At 46.8% G+C, this 24,825-nt stretch overlaps 3 protein-coding genes and 1 long non-coding RNA gene across 14 annotated transcripts; all 4 read left to right on the top strand.

Annotated features, from left to right (window-relative positions):
* Positions 1–6,385: 6,385 nt before the first annotated feature.
* On the top strand, positions 6,386–10,707 carry LOC131673599 (uncharacterized). Of its 5 annotated transcripts, none has more exons than XR_009302726.1 (8): positions 6,388–6,761; positions 6,841–7,638; positions 8,014–8,088; positions 8,168–8,707; positions 8,826–8,900; positions 8,981–9,968; positions 10,076–10,167; positions 10,257–10,705. It is a non-coding gene; the product is annotated as an uncharacterized LOC131673599 (long non-coding RNA). The 5 variants fall into 5 exon arrangements; XR_009302724.1 differs by having other exon boundaries at positions 6,435–6,761; positions 8,981–9,972; XR_009302723.1 differs by having other exon boundaries at positions 6,386–6,761; positions 8,981–10,167; positions 10,257–10,706.
* A 1,412-nt stretch (positions 10,708–12,119) lies between these two features.
* Positions 12,120–18,325, top strand: LOC131673607 (uncharacterized). 5 transcript variants are annotated; one of them, XR_009302727.1, is made up of 8 exons: positions 12,120–12,760; positions 12,857–12,960; positions 13,039–13,239; positions 13,331–15,507; positions 15,592–15,681; positions 15,819–17,583; positions 17,693–17,806; positions 17,961–18,325. XR_009302727.1 is itself a non-coding variant. In XM_058951720.1 (3 exons), the coding sequence occupies exons 1-3, from the start codon at positions 17,416–17,418 to the stop codon at positions 18,048–18,050; spliced, it is 372 nt and encodes a 123-aa protein (XP_058807703.1). In that variant the 5' UTR covers positions 17,214–17,415; the 3' UTR covers positions 18,051–18,325. The 5 variants fall into 5 exon arrangements, 1 of the variants encoding a protein (XP_058807703.1); XR_009302730.1 differs by having other exon boundaries at positions 12,120–12,960; positions 13,331–14,644; positions 14,733–15,507; XR_009302728.1 differs by having other exon boundaries at positions 12,120–12,960; positions 13,331–14,986; positions 15,081–15,507.
* Positions 18,326–18,912: 587 nt separating this feature from the next.
* On the top strand, positions 18,913–21,476 carry LOC131673606 (odorant receptor 13a-like). Of its 3 annotated transcripts, XM_058951716.1 has the most exons (7): positions 18,913–19,246; positions 19,352–19,997; positions 20,054–20,529; positions 20,591–20,690; positions 20,767–20,877; positions 20,943–21,101; positions 21,160–21,476. In XM_058951716.1, the coding sequence occupies exons 2-7, from the start codon at positions 19,647–19,649 to the stop codon at positions 21,211–21,213; spliced, it is 1,251 nt and encodes a 416-aa protein (XP_058807699.1). In that variant the 5' UTR covers positions 18,913–19,246; positions 19,352–19,646; the 3' UTR covers positions 21,214–21,476. The 3 variants fall into 3 exon arrangements, with proteins under 3 accessions (XP_058807699.1, XP_058807700.1, XP_058807702.1); XM_058951717.1 differs by having other exon boundaries at positions 18,913–19,997; positions 20,060–20,529; XM_058951719.1 differs by having other exon boundaries at positions 18,913–19,997; positions 20,054–20,316.
* An 820-nt stretch (positions 21,477–22,296) lies between these two features.
* On the top strand, positions 22,297–22,759 carry LOC131673600 (uncharacterized). The gene is made up of 2 exons (XM_058951709.1): positions 22,297–22,415; positions 22,550–22,759. The coding sequence occupies exons 1-2, from the start codon at positions 22,297–22,299 to the stop codon at positions 22,719–22,721; spliced, it is 291 nt and encodes a 96-aa protein (XP_058807692.1). The 3' UTR covers positions 22,722–22,759.
* The last annotated feature ends 2,066 nt before the right edge of the window (positions 22,760–24,825 follow it).

Here is a 24,825-nt window from a genome sequence, read left to right as displayed (position 1 = left end):
GATATCGATCAATCATTCGTATTATCGCATTATACGTAATTAATCATACATTTCGTACATTTCTATTAACCGAATAAACATTGTCAGAAGAAAGAATACATCTACGACTGGAGGTCAGATTTGCAAGATAAAGCGAATGGAATAAGCAATAATGCAATCCAGATAAACAACGGCAATTAAAGAACGACATAGAAAAGTGCTGAATCAACAACCGAACCGAAGTCGCAATCTCCATTGATCTCGTAGACGCGTTAAAAATAGTTACGTAAGCGGCGCGAAAGGCCTTTCGGCCGGCTCGGGCGCAGTGGCCCCTTGGCCGTGGCCTCGCCGAGTGCACGCTCGCCGAAGCCGAGGCGAGAGTCGGTCAGCGCGCTGGCCGGACTCGCGGAGCCTTCGAGTCTTTCCCGAGCGCTGCTGCTCGTCTCCGACTCGCCATCGAAAAATTGCGATTGGGACACGCGCCTGACACGCGTTGCGCTTATTTGCATTTCAAGGCGCGAGAAAACATCGCGAGTGACGCATGCAGCACAGTTTCGCGCGCGAAGTTACGCGTAGAGACGGCGGCGCCCTTGTGGGCTGGCTCGCGGCCGCCGGCAGCCCGATCAGCCTCGGCTACAGCTGCGCCCGCGACACGCTCTACTACGGCGACCTCGCCGCGCGGCAGGTTTACGCGCTGGAGGCGGGCGGCGCGACGACGGGGCCGCGCGTGGCCGTGGCGAGCTAGGGCGACTGGCTGCCGTGGGGCGTGGCCGTCGACGACGCCAACGACAAGCTCTACCTCGTCGAGGGCTTCGCCGGTGGCTTGTACGCGTTCGACCTGAAGAGCGGCGAGGCCGCCACGCTCGTCCTCGGCACGGGCAGCCTCGTCCGCCCGAAGAGCGTGCAGCTCGACGCCGACGAGGGATATCTGTTCGTCTCGGACGACCTGCAGGTGAGCCTTCGCGAGTCGCTCGCCTCTGGCTTTCTCGCCGTGTGAATCGCGTCAGCGTTCCCAAGATCCCGAGGGCGCAGCAGGATGGCTCGGATCCGGTCCCGATCCACCAGGAGCCGACGGACGTGGACGGGGGGCCGAGCGGCGGCCCGTCGAGGCCTTACCGAGGGCCCATCCACGTGGCCGACTTGGCGGTCGACGCGACGTCCAAGCGCGTCTGCTGGGTGGACACGCCGAGGAGAACGGTGGCGTGCTCGGACTACGACGGCGAGCGCAAGAGGGTGCACTTCCGGGACACGAGTGTCGAGGGCCAGCGACTCGTCCGCGACTCGCGCGCGCCCCTTCCAGACCTCCTACCTGCGCGCTCGGAGCCTGAGCGCCGACGGCGGCGACCCGATCGTGCCGTTTCGCCACCGCGTGGACGCTCTCGGGCTCGACTGCGACGCCGACGCCGGGGCCGTCCACTACAGCGGCCACTTCCCCGACGACAAGCTGCACGAGGTCCGACTGAGCAGCGCACGCGCGAGGTCTTTGTCGCCGGATTTGCTCAGCCAGAGCGTTGGCGACCTCGCCTACGACTGGATCACCAAGAACCTGTACTACTTCGCGTACTACTACGCCGACGCGACCACGCTCAGCGTGACGAACGTTCGCGATCCATCCTACAGCAAGATTTTGATCAAGAACGCGCGAGGACTGGTCGCCGGTCTGTCGGTTCACCCAAACAAGGGATACGTGTTCTTCGCGAGAATCGACCGCGGGAATGGACCACTGGCACGCGCAAGCATCGACAGGTTAGTCACTGACGGATCGGGACTGAAGGTGATCATCGACCTCGGCGCTCTAAGCCCTACTCTACACGTTAGTGCTTTGGCCGTGGATCTGGACGAGGACAGGGTTTACTGGACTGAAACTACGGTACACCGTGATATGTCATTTTAGTTGGTTAAAACGATGACTTCATTCGTTTTCACAATGACGTTTGTTCCCTCAGGCCTCCAAGCGGGTCGTCGCTCGTCACGCGAACCTCGACGGCGACGACGTGCGCACGCTGGACTTACCCGAGCAGCTCGAGGCCGCGAGGAGCCTTGCGATCCACGGCGGCCACATTTTCGGCATTAGCGGCGGCGAGCTGTTGTTCCGAGTCGACAAAAGCGGACGAAATCCCGCGATCCTGGTCGCCGATCCGCAAAGAACGCTGCGCGGCCTCGCAGTCTGCAACCGCTCGGCTCGGATCAGGTGGACCGATCACCCGTGCGAGGCCGAGAATCGCCTGGCGGCCACCTGCGGCTGTCCTTACGGCGAAAAACTCGCGGACGACGACGTCTCTTGCGCGGACAATTCGGATGCGGAGCCCGTTTTCTCGCCTTGCAAGCACACCTCGTTCAAGTGTAACATCCAGACTGCTTGAGCAGACTGCTGGTTTACCTTCGTTCTTTTCCTGATTTTTTCAACATTAGTTGACGCTGTGTAAACGCAAACTCGGGGGCCCTGTTGAGGTTTTTCGAAACTTTTCTCGCTGTAGTCTAGAAATAAAGCGTATTTTAGAAAAATCCCGTGCATTACTGTAGTTGAATGCCACCACCTTTTTACACTTTCTTGGGGCTTTTGGGGTGCCTCGTCGACATTTTAAGTAGCGTTTTCTTGAGAACTATACCGGGATCGCTTAAATCAGACACTGCTTTGATTGGTTTTTTACTTTTATTCTCTTGCAAGAAATTGATTTTCGATGAAATTCAGAATCGACACAGACTCGGTTTAAAATGTTGAATTTTGATAGTCGGCACCTACAAGCAAGCGAATCCGAAAAGATTTGAAAGCATTCGTCGGACAGGAACACGAATATCCGACGGCGTTCGAACGGTTTCCTTTGCCATTCGCCTTTGGAGTCCTAAATCTCAAGAACCCCCTTGATCGCACCTCGACGTTGTTAGCCATGGCCAAACACCGGTGCAGCACGCCGAGTCTCGCTAATTCCACGCAATTGGATTGGCGGCAAAGGCTCACGGCTTCGTTCGAGTCGCCGAGTTGTCGCAGCAGGCTGGAGAAGAACTCGAAACCGTCGTCCATGCGAAATTCAACATCGCATCGTCGTTGATCCACAGATCGCGATGAAACAGTTTCGCGTGGCCTTTCGTTCGCGAGAAGAATTCAAGATTATGCCGTTACATCGCCAGTCCTATAGAGCTTTAGAGTTGAGCGAAAGTCCGCGCAGCGTAGTCGCCAATTCGATTCCTGAGTCGATAGTAATAAGGTCGGCTAGGCTTCGATGCGCCCGACACGGCCGTCGTTACTTCCAGAGTGAAAATCAATGAAAATCAACAGGAGCTTTTCATTAGACGAAGCTCGAGCCAATTATCTCGAGGCTTGCTTCTTCGTCGAAGCGATTTTCCGCACGATAACCAATCGTCGCGAGGCTTCGGTATCTGAGATGGCAGATTACGAGCGGAAGAATTTATCGCGACTCACCTTTCAATCGGTCCTCCATCGCGTAGCCGCTCTCCTTCAAATTGTCCAGCAACAACAGCGCGCCGTTGTCTACGTCGCCGAGTGTCCACCGTAAAATTTGGGTGCGACGTCGAATTGCCCGGCAGCATCTCCTCGTAGAGGAAGATTCCCTTGGGCGTGACGATCTCGCACTGCAGTAACTCGCGCGTGAAGGTCATCGATAGCAGCATCTTGGCCAGGAACTGGCCTTCGCGAACTCGACGAGCTCGTCCGTGCCGACGCTCGTCACCTCCAGCATAAATAAAAGCATCCATAAAAGCACATTGGCTCGTATGTCTGGGAAGTTGTAGTGCTCGACTCGAAGTACGACGCCAATACGTCGCAAAATTTCCAACGGTATCACGGCTCCTTCGTCTGCGCCGATCGCGTTGGGTTCGATAGTCAATCGCCTTCCACCACAGAACTGTGACGCGATGCCAAAGTCACCGCGATACAGTCTCCTGTAAGAGAGGACGATCTGCTCGTAAGGAACAATTTCCTTTGCCGCGTTCACGTAGCAACGAAAGCTCTGATCGCGTTGGAATTCCGTGGGTAGTGCCGCTCGACGAGACTTTCCTGCCCATAGTTGTTCGACCACGGCTTTGACATCGCTCCGCTCGACCAAACTGTCGGTCGTGAAATCAAGCACCTCCGAGTCGGTGACCAACCATTGGCGAAGCACCTGTTGCGAGTCGCGCATTCCAATCTCGCGCTGCAAATGACACGTAGGACAGCGCAACGAATCGCTCGAACGTTGTTGCGTTAGAGTCGAGCGGCGCGACAAAAGTCTTGTCCGCGTGTCTCATCTCGCGCCGATTGACTCTGTGCTGCGATTGCGCGCGGAAGTCTCGAGTGCGAATTGACCGTCGTGTGGCTCAAAGAAGTGGGAGATGGGTGGACGAGTTTGCAGACTAAGCTTGACTTTTAATAGTCACGTCATTCGCACCGCGAGCACTTTTTTAAGGAATTGATCTCCTGCTTTCGAACACGTCCAGCACGACCTTTATGAAATGGCAATGGTATTTGAAGGCAAATGATTTCCAGGTAAAGTTTACCAGTACTCAAGATGTGCACACGCGTTGCCAGAGAGAGTGGGTAACGCCATTTGAGGGTTTTTTGAGCAAATACTTGTCCTTGTTGCTTGTCCTGAAAAATGAGAAAGCCTACTCTTCCTTTTTTGAGAAACACAATTATTTTGAAAACCGTTTGGATCGCAATGCATTTGCAATTGCTGATCTCTGATGTCCTACTTAGGCTTACTGATAATAGTGGGCTGGACAGTGTAGGAAAGCACTGCTAACGCCTGGTGTTTTTTGGAATCCATGTGAGCGACGGACAGCGTTATCTTGAGACTCCTCTGTTCACCTGTGTGTGTGTGTGCGCGCGCGCTCGCGCGTGTGGCGCGCGTGCGTGAAATAACCGTTTAAATACAATAGTTCCAATGATCTCGCCATTGCATGACACCCATACGCGTGGGATGATTGCCACAAGTGATTTTATCAAAAGTATCACGGCATCGATAATTCCGTAATCGTGCGATAATAAGTCGTATGAAATCGAAACCCGCGCAATACCATCAGTTATGTCCAGTTTACTCGCGACAGAATGTCTCGGCTCGATCCTCACAAGCGACCACGAGTGGTCCAGCTTTACAGGGAAAGCTCGCTGCCAACGTACGAAGAGGCCGTGGCCAATGTTCACCAGCCGACGCAAGTTATGACAGCACAGGTAGACCATTTTTTTCCGTGTGCGAATAATGTCACTCACTTCAAGTCGATTTGACGCGCGCTTCTGAAGGTTCCCGACGACTCGTCTGGGATACAAAATGTAGAGATCTGCATTCAAGATCGATCCAGTCCGTCGACAGGTCACACGACTCAAACCATTTCGGGAGCATCCACGAGGAACGTAAGAGAGCAAACGGTACGTACCCGTTAGAGTGATAACGAAAGTCGACAGGCCGAACGCTCAGTGACGAATTTCAATCTTCAAATTTTTCAGTGGAAATCGTCAAGAGTGGGCATCACGATTGTGGTGATCATCAGCTGCTTATTGGTTTTTTTTTTCGCGTTATCCATGTTGAAGTAGACAGGCACAAAATGAATATTATTTGTTGAGACGAAATACAAAGTTGTACATTATCTTGATTTTTCTGAAAGTGCCTTGCAGCGCCTCGAAATCCCTGATGACTACGGAAGGGTAAACTGAAGACTGGGACACACTAAGAATCGTCACTCTAGCAATAAGTTTTATTTCGAAATTGCAAAAGAATTCCAATGTAGATAGAATGCCCGACCTATGGATTTGCAAAGAATGAAATAGAATAAGTAAAAGACAATTGGAACGTAGCGACTTCACAATCCAAATGCCTAGTAAAAAAGCCAATTGTCGAACCAACGTAGTACGGAAGCTCGCGAATATTAACTGACTTTGTGTCGTTCGAAGGTACGTACTTTTCACTCGCAACGTTCATTCTGCACCATTGCAATTCAGCACACCGACCGACTTTTGCCACCTGAATTAAAATAAAATAAAACGTCTCATGACGTTACAATCTACAAGCACATGCATTACTCATTAATCAGTGTGTAAGAAACACATCTCTTCCCGCGAAACATCGATTCTGTACATTGTTAACTCGCGTAAAAACTCGTGTATAATATTGTATAATATGGATGTTGATACGAATGGTCATCAAAGAAAAACCTTTATTGGCAGAGCTTGTTTACTAATCTCAAGCCGATTATCTGGGCAAACGAAAGTACACTCCGAATATCTTTAGTCATTCGTCATACAGATGTTTTAAAATTATCAAGTTCGCCTTCGAAGAAGCCGTTGATATTGTTTGACACTAATCATTGGTTTCTACAATGTACAATATTTTACGTAATATTTTAATCACTATATTTATACGTTGTGTGCCTCTAGTCGTGAATTATTTTCAACTGTATTTGAAATGTAAGCATCGGAAAATAAATTGCCCAAACGTTGAAACGTAACAAATCAACACGAGCAAACTCGTAAGACAGACAAATCGCAACGTAGTCATTCGGTCGTACGATGCTCTTTGAGTTCGACAGCGCGGTAAATTTTGCGATCGACACTGCCGCACTGCTTTTGGTCTTCACGTCTACGTAGTGACCCCCGGTTTGAAGAGTGAGCGAGCTTCGCTGTCAAGCTGATGGCCAGCTTCCGCGAGAGAATGACGCGGAACACAACGAAGCTACCAAAAGTTTCCGACGTGATGTATTTTTACATTCTTGGTTTCATTTCTCAACACTCACAGAATTTTCAACACGTCGTCGGAAGATACCGAAAGCCGCTATCAGGAAATGAACAAAGGGTAGGTTCACACTTAAATCAAATAGCCAGATTGTAAATTGACGGACGCTTAGTGAAATATGCGAATTTCCATGTTACAGAGCACTGGAATGATCGCGTGTGTACTATTTACCTAAGTATATCCTTCGTGGTGTTTGCGATGGCCGTTGAGTTCGTTTTAACTTTATTGAAGTGGAGACGAACAAGTTACAAAGTCGAAGACAATCGGACGATGTTTGCAATTGATTTTATAAATAACGAACGTTCAGTGCTGCCCGGGAGTTACGTTGACTTGCAACGATAAACGAATAAAAATCATTCATTCGTCGACAAGTGAAAGCAGCCATATGTATCGTGAAACAACGCTGATCGACGTGCGTTTGATCAACGTTCAGTTTCAATGGTAACACTGAATTCTATTTGCGGACGGATGGACAAGTGCACGTAAAGTCGTACAGTTTGACAAGCAGCTTGCCGTCAAACTCAACTCGCGATAACCAACCCAGCAACATTGACCTGTTGCACGCGTAGGTCAATTTATTCCAACTTCCCCCACCCAAGCTTGGCCGCACAGTATACAGTGAACGCGTGGCGAGTTAAGTGGGGAGTCCGCGGCTCGCCGAGCTCGTGGATTTTCGTCGCGCAGTCCTAGCCTGTCCTAGAGCGCAGTGTCTCGTCGAAGAAGCCTGCAGAGAATGGCGCAAAACAGTCATCCACGGTTGTACGATGACTCTCCGCCGACGTACGAAGCGGCCACTGGAGCTGCGCCGCTGACAAACGAACTCTTGCTAAGTGTGTCCGACATCGTGGTTCACAACGAACGTGCGCCGCTGATTTCCATTTCTGCCGGTAGACCAAACAACACGGTTCGACCTTCAGTCGAAATCGAAAACACGCTGGTAGGTTCAACTGGTAATGTAGATTCTTGAATCGAGGCGGTACGAGTGCGAGTTCTCTTATCGAGCGCTTCAACGATGGATTGCAAATCGACAAACATAAAAAGCATTGTGAAAATTGTAATTTAGCGCTTGAGGCAGTAATTTTGAGACGTACGTGCATCTATCAATGAGTATTTCATATCGTTTCAATGGTCGACACTGGAAAGCAAAAATACTGCAACACAAACACACTTATCAACATTCTAACGCTCGGCAAGGAACAGCACCATATCAAACACATCCTCAAGCAACTCGCGTCTTGAAATTAAACGTCGTGTAATGTGTCATTCGAAAGATTAGTAATTATACTGGCAATTGACTAAATTTATGCTACAGGATGATTTGATTAGGCGGAGAGCGCACCACCAAGCAACGATCGACACAAGGCATGAAGAAATCTATAGATTCCAGGTGAACAGAGTAGCCTTTTATGTACTGGCGCTCCTAGCTTGTTAGTTGTCCACGAGTCATATCAATTTTTATTTTTCAGACTTACAAGGACATATTGGCCTTGATTCTAGCGGCGATTACCACGGCAATCACATTGCTGATTATCATTTACGCACAGGAACGTTTCAGTGCACGCATAGTTTAGTGCAAAGACAACGAGGTGGGATCGCATGGCATGAAACGAAAAAAAAAAACAAAAAAAAATAAAAAAAAACACGACGAACATACGGCCCGACAGTATTAGCGCGAGCACACGTGGTAATTTGCCGGCGCTCCCACCAACGTCAAGCCGTGCTAGCCTGCCAAGTGGGGCAGCGTTGTTCGGTTATCGCGCCTCGCGCAGTGCTCGACTTGTTCCCAGCGCGGAATGCAACGAGATGCTCCACCTTGCTCGCAGATCCACAGACAGCCCTGCGTCGGGGACAAGTGTCTGCCCACGTACGAGGAGGCGACGGGCAGCGCTCCGCGAAGGCCGAGCAGCAGTGCTCCCGTATTTACTTGCCAGCGCTTGCCACGCGATGCCACCACGGCGCTTGCTAATCTTCGTTGTCCGTGCGGCAATCAAGTCGCAGCACCGCATGTAAGTCAGGACGGTAATCGGCAAGGACGATGAGTTACCTGCTCGAGCTCTTTTCCATTGAAGCGCGAACCGACTTACTCCGTCATTTGTATTTTTTTTTTCTTTCTATTTTTCCAAGGACCCGAGCGTTTCGCCGCGCAACGAAGCTTCGGATGATATTTTTCTAGGGAACAGCGAAAAATACGGATACGCCGTAAGTTTTGCGCACCTTTTACATCCCACATATTTTCTATACCAAAGCAAACTTCTGATAAGACGGTTTTGTATTTTCAGCGCGCAGTCACTGCCCTGTTAGCGTGTATGGCGCTGATTGTCATCTTCACTGGACTTTTCATTTTCTGCACGATACATTTTCTCAAATTTCGTTGAGAATTAATTTTCCGTTGATCGTCGACTAGCAATCGCGCTCCCGTATTATTCTTTCGGCGTGCTACCAATTTTCTTCTTATGCCTGGAGTACACCGCCGCGTAATGTGTTCCGACCCAAAGACTTGTAACTCTCGTTTTTCGATTATCTGCAATTATAATAAACCTGTAAATATATTCGCTCGAAATTCTATTGTAACGACGGTTGTCTTTCAAATCGGAGAATACGAGTACATTTTGTACTGTTTTCGTAAATTATTGTGACTTTGATATAATAAACGCGATGAGTAGTATCGCGAGAAAAAATGTGATGTAAGACGAGTTTGTACGGTAAATTATAAGTATGATCTAATAAAAATGCACATTTATGTGACGCCGACTGCCAAGCGTTTATTGGATATGGAAATTGACAGCTCAGCATCCATTACGTCTCCTTTTCCTCCTCTCAGTCTCAACGAGTCACGTGCGTTAGATTTCTCGAGTGGAAGCGCGAGTTTTTAGCATTTGTCGAAATTCTCGCGTATCGGCTGCGGGGCCTCTTCGCTCTCGATCGCGAGATTATTGTGGAGAACCAAGCGAGGGATGTTGATGCAACGGGAGCGTTATAATTCCGCTGCCGGCCGCCCACTGCCGAAATAAACTGCAGTTAGCCTCGATTGAGCGCGGCTGCCCTATTATGCGAGCTGTAACGCCATACCATGTAACGCAAGTCTGGAACGCGATACGGCGGAGGGGATTCGGACGATTCGCCGCGAGTTGCCTCGGTATAGCATAGCTGCGACCCGCGGCGGGCTTTGTTCCGCGTGATCGAGGTAGCTGGTGGCGGCTGCGAGAGATACCTCCGCTAAAGATACTACTAGTACCAGCAACCCGCCTGCACCAACTTCGGACTGTTGTGGGTAATAATTATACGTACAATTAACAAAGTTTCATTTCCATGGCGATATTGCTTTATTATCAATTGACGGTATAATTTGTTATCCTTTCCGTGAAACTCGAAAGATCTCTTCAAAAGTGATCATCAACAAGGCCTTGCGAACGGTGACACTGGCAATCTTTTGTTCCTTAATGATGTTTATCGCGGATCTCGATACGTGAGTTACTTCTCGTTTATACAATGATTGACCTTCTTGCCACGCAATTCACTTTTTTTTCTTTTGAATAACTATCCATAATTTTCAAGGTTTCAATTAATTCACCATAGAGGAACGGAGGAATTGGATGAGAAACTTGAACATTCTAGTACTAAATAACATTTTTGTCAAAGAAATATAATTTGTGCTAATTTAACGCCATTAACATTATAGTTATGAGTATAACATTTTTTGTTCAGGTCGATGAATGAGTCATTCGCATCATAAAAATATTTATCGACGTGGCATTCGCTGTTATTCTGGTAATAATAGTGCTTATAATAAGGTCATATTGAGTAGGGCTATTCAATTAACTATTTTTAAAGAAATTTATATAATTTTTTAAAAACGTACCATACTTTTCCAATGATATTTATTATTTATGAAAAATTGTGTTCATTAAAAAATCAACGTGTGATATACTGTAACTATTCGATCAGAGAAGCTCTCAGATTTACCTGTGATTAGTATTTATATATTATCAAAAAATAAAAATCATACCTGAAAAAAAGTTCGTCATCGAATTCGATTTATTTCTACGAAAATAAATAGAAAACCTCCGAAGTCAGTGCACAAAAGAAGGAAATCTCACAATTTTTCAAACGAAACTTTTAACTTTAAACAGGTTTGGTATATTTATAAACTATTTTCTTGCGATGATCATCAAAGTAAGCCTGTACGCAAAAAATTTAATCTCTTACACTTCATTGATCGCTATCATGAACGTGAGAACCCAACTTTTCGGATGCTCACAGAGGGGGAAAATGTTCGAATCTTTACCCCTGAAGCCGCATAAATAAGTAGAAAACTCTATAGAGAAGTGGTACATATAATAGTTTTAACTTCAGCACTGAGACGTTTAATGTACGTTAGTTAGCAATACAAATCAACAAATAATAAAAAAGGCCTATTTGACGCGGTAACAATAGGGTAGTAGTGGTGACTATAACGATTATTTCTCAGGTGATGCTTAAATGGATATTGCTTAATCATGCAATCTCTGTTCGTTTCCGTATGAGAAAAAGCTACGAAAATAAAATTTCTCACCCCCAAACTCTACACTACCCCTACTACCCCTCTACTTCCCCCCAAAAAACACTACAACAAGGGTATACATACAAGCAAGCTTTCAAATTACGTTGTCGAAATTGTCGCTAAAGATTTTTTTGATCAGATTCCTCCGTTATCATTGGACGGTACAATTAGATATATAATATTATCGGATCTAGGTCTATCATCATTTATTGTTTTGAGATACAAGATCTCTCGAATATAGTTTTACACGCTGTAGTGTTGGTTTCACACATTCACTTTATCACAATTGAATTGCTATGTTATTTCTTTTTCGTAATTAATTCCAAAACTGAATCATTGAGTTACATTTGAGTTCGTTCATCAATCATCATTGTTACTTAGGATCAATTGATTTCGCGGTGGATGACAGCACTGCGGTCTTTGAGTGTTTTCATACTTCGCGTATCGCGCTCAGATTTTTGCACTTTGATATATAAAACCATGAAGTGATGTGAAAATTCGCAAGTAAAATGTCAAAAAAAATCTGTGTGGTTATTCGGAAATGGCAAACTTTTCTCATCAATGCCGGGTATACTTAAAAAAATGATAATATTACGTACAAGCTTGACTTGAGTAATGAAAATCTCACAGCGAAAAAGAAAGATAATAGTTGAATTCTAAGAATAGCACTGGAAAATCCACCGCTAGAACATGCGCAAACAAACTATAGGCAAGGAGAGGGATGATAAAACGACGCCTCGCTTATCCATCCACGCGCGAGTAAGTCACACTGCCCCCCCTGCCGCACAACAGATCCCGAGCTTCTCAACGGTTTGTAATTCCGCGATGGTGGCGAGGCGAAGTCACGTTGCGCGATGGCACTGGCGCGTCAACGATATCGAGCGCGCACTTCTGCAGCGTGCAGATGCACAGCGATCGTTCCGGCGGCCACGCGCAGGATGTGAGCTCGACGGCACGTTCCCATCGTACGTTAAGAGATGCGTGATTGACGCTCGGCGAGCGGGCGTTGTATTTCTGCTCGCTGCACGCTCAGGATATTTTACTCGATGGTCGTACTGGTGCTCGTGGCGACCCTCATACTGATAAGAGTAGTCAACAGCTGATGCGGACGAAAACGAACCGAATGGGGCAACCGAGGAGACGCGGGAGGATCATTGGCAAGATGGTTTCTCATCGTCGCGCAACGAGCGAGCGTCGAAATAAAAATAGAACGTAGCGGGGCAGCCGTTCGAGGGAGAACGTGGCGAGAGACTCAGGCCTGGAGGCTTTTCTCCTTCCTTCCCCTTCGTAACCTCGTTGAAAGCTTCCTCTGTCTTACTTTCTTTCTCTTGGCCGTACGAGTTCCCGCAGCTCGACAATCTCGTCGTGTCAGCAGTGTCGCTGCTTCGTTCTTTCTCTCTCGCTCGAATATTGTACCACGTGGAATACATTTTTTCTCAGTATTTATCTTGATTTCAACAAAGTATTCCCGGACGAGAGATGAGTGACAACTATGGCGTTAGCCTCGACTACTCGTCTGGTGCGCGAACGTCCAATGATTATTCATCTGTCGATGACTGCCGTTCCAACGTACAAACAGACAATAATCATCTCGGTCTGGAAATTATTTGCTCAGTTGCAGAACGTGCACCGGAGTCGGGCAGCAGTATCGAGCCAACGAAAGCAGCCTTTGACGATTCAAAACCTGCATCCAGTGGTTGTTCGTCGACGACATTACAGGTAACAGCTGGGTTTTCTCTTTCTTTTCAATTTTCGCTAAAGTGCAATATTTGAAATCAATAAGAACACCATTTCCAGCAGGTTAATGATGTTACGACGGCAGACGAAGCCTTGAAAAGCCAATCTGGGCGAGACGCCCCCCCGAGCAGTAATTGTGATCAGAGAAAGGGAAGCTTGGAAAACAACTACTCAGCTAGTTATGCTTTATCTAATGCCAATCGTAATCGAATTGCGGAAGAACGTTGGAGATACTACTGGGACACGCGGAATCGACAAAACGTAAGATTGAACTTTCCGGCTACGTTAATGCCAATTTCTGAGAGCGCGATTTCTAAGACTCGTAGAGCTACTGCTAAAATATTATTTTCAGCATTTCAGGAGGAGATTTTACGGCATGTTAATTGCGTCCATTGTGCTAGCCGTTCTATTCATAATAATGGTATACATAGTAATTTTTGTAAATTATCCATTCCCCATCCAACGCTCGATCAACTCACTGCCATGAGAAGCCTTACATTTACGAGACATGATTTCGAGCCGGGATATGTGACCAGTGATGAGAGTATACACCTGCGCGATGTGTTTCTTCGATAAGTATTTTAAATTTATAGAAAAATGGCAGTTATTTTATCATCCGTTTCTCATTATTGCCAAGTAAAGAGCAAGCGGTAAAGCTGTTTAAATATTTATACTTATGTGTTACATTATTCATCATATCAACGAATCATTGTGATATCTATAAATTATAAAATGTGTGAAGGTTCAGGTTGTTGTATGAGATACGAGCGTTGTAGCAAAAAAAAAAATAGAAATGCAAATACAAAACGTAATGTAGAAATTTACACACCAAGTTTCCGAATTTCTTGGACGTGGCACGCGCTCTAATAAACCAATACACACCGTGAGCTACGAGCAGACCTTCCGCTATCTGAATTTTGGCGTGCGTGATCGTTTCCTTGGAGTCGGCCCGATACGCGTGCGACTCGCGAACAAGCGACATATCGAATACGTATCGCTTACGTATCGAATCAGCGAGAGCTGTTTCACTGCTATCGCCGCGCGAACTTGGTGATCGCTCCTGCCGTCTCGCGGACAAGCCACGATTTGCTTACTCAAGCCTTCGCTATCGTATATCGGCGTGGTAACTCGACAAAATACTCGTAGAGCCAAGCGACACGGAACACTCACGTCGAGGAATCCCCGACGTTCGACTGGTCTTGCCGAGCACAAGTTCCTCGTTGGTTGAAGCCAAGTAGCCTCGCCAGAGCTGCCGCGTGGAGGAGACGAGCAGCGACATCGAGGACGTCGGCGATGGGAATCACGGTAACTCGTGCGAGCGCTCGTTCGATGCGCGCACAAACGAATTTAGTCCGGCGTGGCAGGCGCATCTTTGACGCTGGTCGATCGCGTCGAGCTCGCGAGATCGGCGTTATACGGCAACGAAGATTTGCCAGCGAGCCTGCAGGTGACGACCGCCCGATTTTTGGAATGCTGGCAATTATGACGGAAGAAATAATGTGACAATCAATCCACAACATATTGCTCATTCAATACTAGGCGCTTGTGGAATAATCGATGGAGAACGGGAAACTTCCAAAGTGTAAGTCTGCGACACCCTGCAAAATATTGACGCAGTGTGAAAATCGATGCAAATGATTTCGATCTCGAGTGCATTGAGCGCCAAGTACGTAAATTCTCTTCGTAGTTTGTAATAGATAATTGTTTTTGGCTAATAATCGCATTATTGCTGTATTTTTGTTTAATACCGATAGTCAAATCAATTCACAGATTGTCCTATAAATTATATTCTTCAATGCAACGAGCCCGTCGGCTTGGTAATCTTGATATCTGCGATAACAATTGTAATCCTGGTTGCTGCAATTGTAATAGGTACTAGGCATGCCAACATATAAGCCCGTCAAGATCGAACTACTGCCAGAAGAAGTTTACAATATGCTAAATATGGTTAAAAATGAGAACAAGTCTTCAAAAGGAGATGATACTCAAAGAGTCGTCTCTGAAAATTGTAATAAATTGCAACGTATAATAATTGTAACGAACGTACTGTAAAATAAATTATCAACCGAACAAATTTTTGTTACAAATACGCATACACTTAGCGTAGCATAAAATTCGCAGTCACGTAACGCGGAGTTTCATGGCGGACAGAGTCCTCGTCGCACACGCACGAGAGCAGGAAGCTCATTCCCCTCCAGCCGCTCCCGTAATCCTCCCACTCGGGGAGGGAGGGGGGCTGGAATTACACCCTCGCGGAAAATCACACGCACGCACACGCGAGCACCCCGGCAGTTTTGGCCGGGAAGCTTAGCGAAAGGCAGCGCGTCAGCTGGCTTTCCCACGTTCCACGAGGCGAGAATGGGCGACGACTGCTCCTCTGATTTACGCAGGCCGCCCGGCTACACCGCCGTGGACCTCAGCCTACCCACGTACGAGCAAGCCGTCGGCCAAGGTGCCAGGGGAACGACCACGATAGACGTATCGAAGCCAGAGTCGAGCGACGCTGAAACTTTAGCGACGAGCGCGCAGGTACAGTGCTGTCGGACGTCGCGTTTCGGCCGAGCGCCTGTCGTCATTGCCCTTCGAGGCCGATAATCGATCGATTTCCAACAGACGGACGGTGCCTCGTGGAGCAGCCAGCGAAATACGAGCGAGCCAGTTGCGCAACGCCGGGGCCCGGGCGACACGCGACAAAGTCAAAAAGTAAGTCTCGATTTACGATCTTCACGGTGCTTTCGTTTGCGTCGTCCATAAAAATCTGCGATTTTCGCTTGCCAGAACACATCTGCTTTTTCGTACAGCTCGCGAGCGTCGTTTATCTGGACATTTATGTTTTTCAGGACATCAAGTGCTCTATGATCGCTTTACTGATAATCATACTGTTAACAGTAGGGATAGGATCTCAATACATTGATAAGTGAGAGGATTTGGATGACACATAAGCCTGTGGCTGAAGCACTGCCAAACAATGAGTTCTCAAGAGACCAAAGATACATTTTAAGTGCGATGGAGCGGCTGCAAACGTTTGTATTTTAAGTATAATTCTGAGGAAACAGAAATTTTATATAAGATGAAAAATATTCGTTCTCGGTATGCATGGCTAAATAAGGAAAAAGAAGGCTTATATGTTTCGTCGTAGGCACTGGAAAATTAATAATGGATAATCTGATGCATATTAATATTTACGAGATAATAGCTTGTATATTTATATTGAAGATATGCACTAAATGCTTTATTTTCGAGACATTATCTATTATTGAGATACGTGATTATTACAAATATCCTATACTATGATTACTCAATAAGTTGCTAAGTGATTGTTGGACAGACAGCTTTATCAACGTTTCGATATGACTAATCATATATATAGAATTTTTAATAATCAGACATTACAAATGACGAATCCGTTTACACTTGTTAAAATAATATAAATATTTATAGTGAATATATATTATATGAATGTGCCTGTGCATAGATTCAATTATTAATTTTAAACGATTTGCCTGTTGTTTTGTAAAAATAGTTCAAGTTATATAACTATTGCATCGGTGATTTAGAGATATATAACTACACCTACGGCTTATTTTCTCTCTGTTGAAAATGAAAATGGAATCCCTGACCGTTATTACAGAATAAATTTCTATTTATAAAACCAACGTATCAATGAAGAAATGTGTAATAAAAATAGATAGAGACATCTACGAAGGACAAGTACATACTTGGCTACTGCTGGTCTCTTCGTAAAACTGATGGAAAATTTAACCTTTATGCTTCAAAAGTTCTTATTTGATGTAATACGCACTTTTGTTATAAATAGCTTTCTTCGTATACATGGACTCATTTTTTTATAAATTGTTATCGAAGTAACTTTAAAGTGAATCTACAAAAAATCATTTCTAAATTCAATAACTATATTGTAAAAGTATACACTTTCGAGACAATAAATTACAGATATGTTTAACGTGTAAATTAACTTTGATTTAGTATATATAAACCAAGAATTACTTTGATAAGCCTAATAAATAAGTTCCTCAAGACTTCATTTTGTTTTATTTTTATTATTACTGCTGTGTATAATTAATTTGCCTTTTTTTAAAATTTGAATAAACAAACATCCATTTTGTATCGAAATGAATTTTACTTTTGGCAATGCGTTTACGAACTATTTAACCACGTTGTAGTATAAATCAGCAGCAAAAATGAAATTGAAAGCGACGTGCAGAGACCGAGAGCTCCACGGCGTCGCCGTGTCTGGTGGATCCTGAATCGATACGTCGTGTACGTCACAAACGCACAAGGACACCGTTTGTTTTCCCCTCCACATCCCTTCCACTAGGAAACAAAGACTACATCCACGCAAAATACCGCAACTGGCAGCAGTTATATCCGAAGAGTTTGGTAATCAGCACCGCAGTCTCAAGTTTTCGTTCCTTTAAAATGTTCCTGCAGAATACGGGCAGTGGCTATGTCAGTTATTCTAATTTACACACAGATTCGGAAAAATCCAGTCTAAATCATAGTGTACCTTCATATCAAGAAGCCGTTGATCAGCAATTTGGTAGTACGACGATTGACGTGTCAAAAGTAGAAGCAGGGAGTTCACAGGTATAATTGCATTATCAGTCGGGTGGCTCGGTCAGTCACACTTTTCATTTGTGCTTTCTGTTTTCGGGTCGGACGATCGACAAAAATTAAATGTGTTACCCTTCGACAGCTAGACTATATTTCGTCGAATAATGAACATCCAAGTACGGCCGTCTCACAATATTGTGGCCCGCATCAAGTACATTTAATGCCTACCTACAATGGGACATATTCAAAACACAAAGTAAGATTCGTATAGAGATTTAACATTTTTATTCCCGCGAATGAAAAAAAATGCAAAAAAGTATAGGATCTTTCGTGTAAATAAAGCCATTGCTACTGTGTTGCATTATATTTAGCAGGCTGCCACACTTATCTACATATTGTTTATATTTCAGGAGCCCAATATGTGTCTGATGTATATTATTGCGACGGTCGTAATAACATCACCTGTAATGGTCATAGTTTGCTACAGGTCAATGTTTTGATCAGCGCAGGCGCGTCGATCATTGAACTGTTGATTTCTCAACGGAACGATGTTGAAATGGCCAGATGCATGTCGCCGATGAGCAGCTTTTCCAATGTTAGATCTCGCATCGACTTGGCTCGTAGCAACAACTGAATAGCTAACTTTTCAAGTGATCAATGCAGCAACGTCATAGCTGAATCTGCTGCGGGTAGTTATGTTGTAACGCCTTGATTCGCATTTGTCAAGTTATACCGCAAACCACAGTTGTGAATAAAATGTAGTACTCGAACAATAGAAGACTTTTGCAAAAAGTCATGAGCGTCCAGATTATTGAATTGCATTTTGAGTAGCCGTAAAAAACATTTTGATTCAATTTTGTATACGCAATCTTTTGCTTACGTATCAAGACACAAGTTTAAACATGCCTACATTATCGGGCGTACAATTTTCTTCATGCGTCGTCTACGCAAGGGACATATAATTGCTACGGGGAAACGAGAAAAAAAACGTAATCACGCGCGCACCATGTTTTTCTTTATCGAATATTCCACGCAGATACATCTCGAAGTTCATCGAGTACTCGCAGCAATTATACTTATATCCAGCTGAATAGGGGAGAAAGTTTTCTTTCTACGTGATTGTTCTGGGACGTAAACGCGGAGACGATCGACAAAAACGCTCAAGACGAACCCTTTCGTTTGCACAATTTTTTTCCCTTCTCTTTATTTTTGCCACCGCGTGGAGACGCAATTATCCATCTAGACGCGGGAAAAAATTTAATTGCGAGACGTACATTCGCCGAGGCGATGGAAATGAACGAGAAACTGAGCATCGCTAGCAAGAATGGAGCGAGCGATTGGCAATGGACTTCGTTTTTGTTGGTAAGCACATCTTGACAACTGCCAGTCGCAAGCCCGTACCGAAGAGAAAAGGAGCCTTCGAGCTTCCAGCGCGGTATTATAAATTAAAGAGCGAGAACGGCGAGCTCGATCAATTCGGTTCGCGGATTTCGTTTTAACGAGTGTGAAGTCTTCGCCGGACGCGATCGCGCTCTTCCCCGCGTAGGTGTCGCGCAGTTTGAGCCGCATAATCGAAGGAGACGAAATAAGCCGATAGTTCGCGTTTCGTCCTGCGCCAGAAAGGAGCCGCGACGGCGAGTTACCGGCTGATTTATTTTCCGAGAGTCTAACCCGGCGGCAACAGGGAAATCGGCGAGTGCGTTTATTTCTTTTTTGAAACGCGTCATAAATAACTGCATAAGACGCACTATCGTCGGACATTTTTCCAGCGCCAACAAACTTAAGATTACTCATACCACAGAAGTCCTGGAAATGTTGAAAAAGACGACACTGGAAAAGTATCTCGATATAAATAGCCCGTGCGTAAGGCTTGCCGTATTTGTTCGTTCTTCTTTGATCGACGGAAGCAACTCGCCCGCGTGTGTCCAATTATTCACTTGGAAAGAGAATGTCCAGCGCGCTGGAGCGGACTGGCGCGGTATTACGAATTCAGTAGCGAAAACCGAAGCCGAATCGATCCGCCTTCGACGAGCGTAAGTAACTTGGCACGGGGGCGGCTCGCGGCCAGTTCGCAGTCCCGCGGCCGCGGCGCAAGGATGTCCGTGGGCGAGGAGTCGCGATACGCCATACGAATGAACCGCTACTTCCTCATACCCCTCGGCATATGGCCGCTGGCCTCGGACGCCAGCCTCGCGCTGCGGCTGCTGCAGAAGGCAGCCGTCACCGCCAGCTACTGGCTGATCAGCTTCCTGCTGGTGCCGTGCGCGCTGCACACGTTCCTGGAGGAGCCCAGCGCGGCGATCAAGCTCAAGCTGATCGGCCCGATGAGCTTCCACCTCATGGCCGTCGGCAAGTACTGCTCGCTCGTGAGTGGCGTCAAGGAGATCGGCGAGTGCTTCCGGCACGTCGAGGAGGACTGGAAGTTCTACAAGGACAGGCGCGCCACGGTGAGTCGACGCCGCGTTCGGCCCCAAGCGACACTTCGTTGCGACGCGCGTTCCAGGCGCAGCTCGCGATAATGCGGAGCAACGCGAGGCTCGGCCACTTCCTCACGCTCCTCTGCGCGGCTTTCATGTACGGCGGCGGGTTCTTCTACCACACCATCATGCCGCTGTCGTCCGGGCGCATCGCCTCGACGGCTTTCCTCACCAGGCTGGCCGAGCTGGAGCTGCGCAACTCCACGGACTCGACGTTGCCCATTCCAGCTCCGCGGGCGCTCACCTATCCGGTGTACGAGCGCTTCATGCGCGTCGAAAGCAGCCCCTGGTACGAGCTCGTCTTCCTCGTGCAGTTCGCGTCGGGGTTCGTCTTGTACACCATCACCGTCGGCGCCTGCAGCCTCGCCGCTGGATTCGTCGTTCACGTTTGCGCGCAGCTCGACATCGTCATGCGCCTGCTCGATGACTTCGCTCGAGGCGGCGAGGCCGGCAGTGCCGACAGGATGAGAGAGATCGTCGACAAGCACGTTCGGGCGCTGAGGTTACGAACTGCCCCGCCGTGGATCCTCCGAGATTGCTCGACCTGTTCTGCTTGTTTCTAGCTTCGCGAAGAGGGTGGAGAAAAACCTGAACGTCATTTGCTTCGTCGAGTTCGTCGGATGCACGCTCAACATTTGCTTCCTCGGCTATTACTTCATCACGGTATGCGCTCGTGAAATCTCGTTTACCAAATGATGTGAAAATATCGCAGTGGCACGAAATCAACGGGAGATTGCAGGAATGGGAGAGCCGTAACGCTATCAGCACGATGACATATTGCATCCTCCTCGTATCGTTCACGTTCAACATCTTCATTTTTTGCTTCATCGGGGACATCCTCACCGAACAGGTATTACCGTCGGTCATTATTTCACGCCACTACGTAGGTCAAGACACTGGCTTTGTTGGTTGCAGTGCAAGAAAGTTGGCGAGGTGACCTACGCGATTGATTGGTACAAGCTCCCGGGCAAGACGGCCGTGGACGTAATCTTCATAATCGCGATATCAAGTTGCTGCCCTGCGAGAATCACTGCTGGGAAAATGGTCTACCTGTCGATGAGCAGCTTCTGCAACGTGAGATTTCCCATTTGCATCTCCGCGCTCGTCGGCGACTGACGAACCAACTTTGCAGGTGATCAAAACGGCAGCGACGTACCTGAATCTCCTGCGGACAGTCATGATTTGACCGCGAACGGTGCGCCGCCTTGCGGAGCGCACATACATTTTGTAAAGTGCAACGAATCGCACTGCTCAAGCGCTAATCGCGTCGCACGTTTGCCTGTATTATCTGACTCGCTGCGAAGCCGAATTCAGAAGTAGAAACGCCTCGAGAAATGCCAAAGAGAAAGCCGACGGGAGGACCACCTTAAATATAGATCACCCGTTTATAATTCTCATCTAAGCGTTGCTCCTCTGCCCGCCCCTCAGCCACTCCCTCCGCCACTCAAATTGCGCGCGAGCGAAACGAAAAGTCGCTTTTCGGCGATATTCGCCGCTAGTGCTCGTTCTACTTCGAAGCCTTCGAGCTCTTGCTCGCGACGATCTTATACAGGTCTTATACAAGTCGCTCGAGATTGGGCGACGACGATCTGGAAGTGCTCGAACCCGCGGAAACCGGGGACAATTACGGCAGTGACGTCGGGCGAGGTAGCCGCCTGGTTGCGGAGACGCCGTCCGAATTCCAGCGACTGGTCTACCGGCGCGAGCTCACCGTGGCGAAGGGGATGTGCTTTTACGAGCCGATCGCTCCCGCTTACCAAAGGCTGGAGCCGACGACGACGGAGCTGACGAGAGCTCTGAGATATTATTCAAAATAAATGTAAACGGTTACGTTGTGGAGGACCGCCGCCGAGGTTCGTGATTCGACGTTGTGATTGGGTTTCGTCGGCGTTCGCGCGCGTCGACCTCGTAGCCTGGAAAAGAGACAATCTCGCGGAAGCAAAACTATCACTGACGCGGAACTGTCGAACGAACGCCAAATGGACGAGGCAAAAAAATGGACGTGACAGACGAACGCTTTATCACGCCGCGATCGCTTATCGCCTTCGAGTAGCAACGCCGTACCGGTACAAGCGATCCGTGTGGTACAATTACAAATACTTTATAAATTGTCGTTATTTCGATTTCACGAGAGGATCTGAAGCTGTGGCACCAAATTGCTCAAGCAACAGTAACTTCTATACCTGCTTACCTTTCCTCAAATATACGTTCGGTCGTATCATTCCTAAACGTTGATCTTACAACGGTTGTAGGTTTTTCCATGGATCAGATGAGGATTGCAATACCAGCGATAGCCAAATTCCACGCGATAGGATTAGCAATGAAAGAGAAAAATCCAAAATTCTTAGCGACAATGAAGAAGCGCGCGCGGCCAGCCGACGAACCTCGGTGCCGCTGGTCTTGAAGACGATCGGCTACGATTCGCGTTTGATACGCTATCGCGAGCGTGTTCAGGCGTCGAGCGAGCCCTGGGCTTGCCTCGTCCACCGTGACTTGTGGAACGACAACGTGATGTTTCGCAGCGCCGGTGGCAAAGTCGACCGCGTCAAGTTCTTCGATTTTCAAAGCTACTGCTTCGCCAGTCCGATGACGGACTTGCCGCACTTCATTTTCGCGAGCATGCGACGGCAATTCGAAGACTTCGACGAGCTGACCGAGCTCTGCCGAGTCACCGTTGGCGACGTTTTGCGCTGAGCTAGACTACGATGCAAATCCGTTCGAGAGAGAGCTTCGATAAGAAGACGAAGGAAGACGTCACGAACGAGCGGTCCCATTCCGTTCCGACGTGGACAGGACATGGTAGCGGGGGTAACGAATAATTTGCCAACTGGCTTCGCAGAATCTTCGAAATTTACGACGCGAAGCAATGGTTTTAAAGCATGCGGCGACCTTCGAATCAAGGCTCAAGTGAATACAAATATATACGTGAACGTAGGTGTCACTTACCTGCGTCGGTTGCCTGCCAGTAAAATCTACTTTTACAGTTGGTATTTTGAACGTATACGAGTGAACGAGTTCGCGCAATTACTGCTCGTTTCTTCGCGCTAGAAGCGCAACAATCACTCGCCTATCTGGCAAGAAATGAATTAATAACCCACGCGGAGATTTCCACGCAAAGGATCCATTCTGTCTGCGCGTCTTATCGAGTCTCTTGCGACAATTATATCGATACTAAGCTTCGAAATGATTCCACGGAGTGCACGCGGGTTTGTTTTTTCTTACGTCGCGGAGATGCAATTACATCTCCGTTTGCCGTGCCGCGCGTTACGCTTTGCGCAAGGACTGCTAGTCACTTGTGGAGAATATCTTCGGACACTGTACGACAACACTAGGCTTTTGAGCGGTTTATGTTTCTTGTTAATGATTGTCAAAATTATTGTCTCTCCAGTTCGATGACAGATTTGATTGACTTCTCATAATTGACTTGACAATATAATCGAAGTTGTTGAATTTTACAATAAATCTTTTGATGGAATTAGACGACGATGCAAGTATGTTTGAAAAGTTTTTACAAAAAGGTTAAAGGTAAATGCGAGAAGTGAAAATTAATGAAAATTTTGTTTTTTAAAGGTACAAAGATTTTTCAGATTTACGATGAAAAAAGCTGGTTTTGAAACCAGCATTATGAATTACGCTAAACAATTTCCACCAAAGTTCAAGTGCCTACACAGGTGTCGTAGTTATTGCTTGTATACCTGAAAACAGAATTTATTTTTATTTTTATTAGTGTTTATTGTTTTATAAAGGCTTTTCATGGATTCTTACGGCTCCTTCAAAATTATATAACGATTATAAATAATAAAAAAAGGCTTCCGATGGCCCTCTCAGCTCGTAGTTCTTTTTTTTTCTCAAGTTGTGAATGATCGTAGTAAAATCAGGTGAGTTTGATCAGGTATGACAGTGCGATGATCTAAAATTATGTGACACCTTTATGTAATAATTCTTAGCAGGACTCTGGAGTACGAAATGTTTCAACTTGCAAACCTTCGAATAATGCAATTTGCATCGTTATGAAACGTTAACTTTGATTTCCTCGCTCCGGTTTCATTGACAATCGACTTACATAAGCTCATTTTACAACGAAAGTATTAACGCAATTCATTGCGCATTAATTTGGCATTGAAACGGACTATGTATTGACATTCGCAGTCCCAACGACAAGAAGGTAAAACACGAAAGCTATACCTTTAACATCTATCTGAAATAAACGAGTTTCTTCGACAATTGCATTTAATACTTGACGTTCTCTCTGTGCGATCCGGACTCATTGAAATAGACGACGCAGTAGATAAATGCTATTTTTCCTACGAAATCGTCATTACCGTGATCGATAAATTACAAGGCTGTGGTCTCTGACCCACTGACCGGGATAGTTATGGAACAATACGCGAAGCCGTTTGCCAACGCCGTAGACGATCAAGCGAAATCTAACGTCTTGGTGCGCTTCGTTTGAGCTGCCTCGGTGACTCTCGAGAGAATCCGCAGTTTCAGCGACGATCGCGTCCAGAGCAGTTGTCGTCGAGCCGCGTGAGATCGTCCGATCGGCGAGGCGTTCAGAGAGGACGTCCAGGATTACTGCGGCACGAACGACACCGCACGGCGGCTCGGCAATTGCATTGACTTTACCAAGTCACCGATTGCCTTTGAAAATCAGATACGTCTACTTCGAACGGTACTGAACGTCGACCACTTTGCCAAAGGTAGCGCAACTCTCAGGTTTTGCGCAACCATTGCAGGCGTAGACGTTTCTTTCTTACATATCGCATTGCCTGTGTATTATGCAACTGCGTTAGGATAC

The sequence above is a fragment of the Phymastichus coffea genome, unplaced genomic scaffold (assembly GCF_024137745.1).
Source record: "Phymastichus coffea isolate CEN01 unplaced genomic scaffold, Cenicafe_Pcof_1.1 PCOF00186, whole genome shotgun sequence".
NCBI lineage: Eukaryota > Metazoa > Arthropoda > Insecta > Hymenoptera > Eulophidae > Phymastichus > Phymastichus coffea.
The sequence above is the reverse complement of the archived record's forward strand: the minus strand, read 5'-3'. Positions and strand labels throughout refer to the sequence as shown.

What these genes read in the sequence shown, in the direction of transcription:
- LOC131673607 (XM_058951720.1), top strand. Translation starts at nt 17,416, where the DNA reads ATGTTCCTGCAGAATACGGGCAGTGGCTATGTCAGTTATTCTAATTTA. An exon ending in TAGAAGCAGGGAGTTCACAG is followed by an intron (nt 17,584 to 17,692) that starts GTATAATTGCAT and finishes ACCCTTCGACAG; the next exon opens with CTAGACTATATTTCGTCGAA. An exon ending in GGACATATTCAAAACACAAA is followed by an intron (nt 17,807 to 17,960) that starts GTAAGATTCGTA and finishes TTTATATTTCAG; the next exon opens with GAGCCCAATATGTGTCTGAT.
- LOC131673606 (XM_058951716.1), top strand. Translation starts at nt 19,647, where the DNA reads ATGTCCGTGGGCGAGGAGTCGCGATACGCCATACGAATGAACCGCTAC. An exon ending in AAGCACGTTCGGGCGCTGAG is followed by an intron (nt 20,530 to 20,590) that starts GTTACGAACTGC and finishes GCTTGTTTCTAG; the next exon opens with CTTCGCGAAGAGGGTGGAGA. An exon ending in CGATGAGCAGCTTCTGCAAC is followed by an intron (nt 21,102 to 21,159) that starts GTGAGATTTCCC and finishes CCAACTTTGCAG; the next exon opens with GTGATCAAAACGGCAGCGAC.
- LOC131673600 (XM_058951709.1), top strand. Translation starts at nt 22,297, where the DNA reads ATGAGGATTGCAATACCAGCGATAGCCAAATTCCACGCGATAGGATTA. An exon ending in CGGCCAGCCGACGAACCTCG is followed by an intron (nt 22,416 to 22,549) that starts GTGCCGCTGGTC and finishes GATGTTTCGCAG; the next exon opens with CGCCGGTGGCAAAGTCGACC.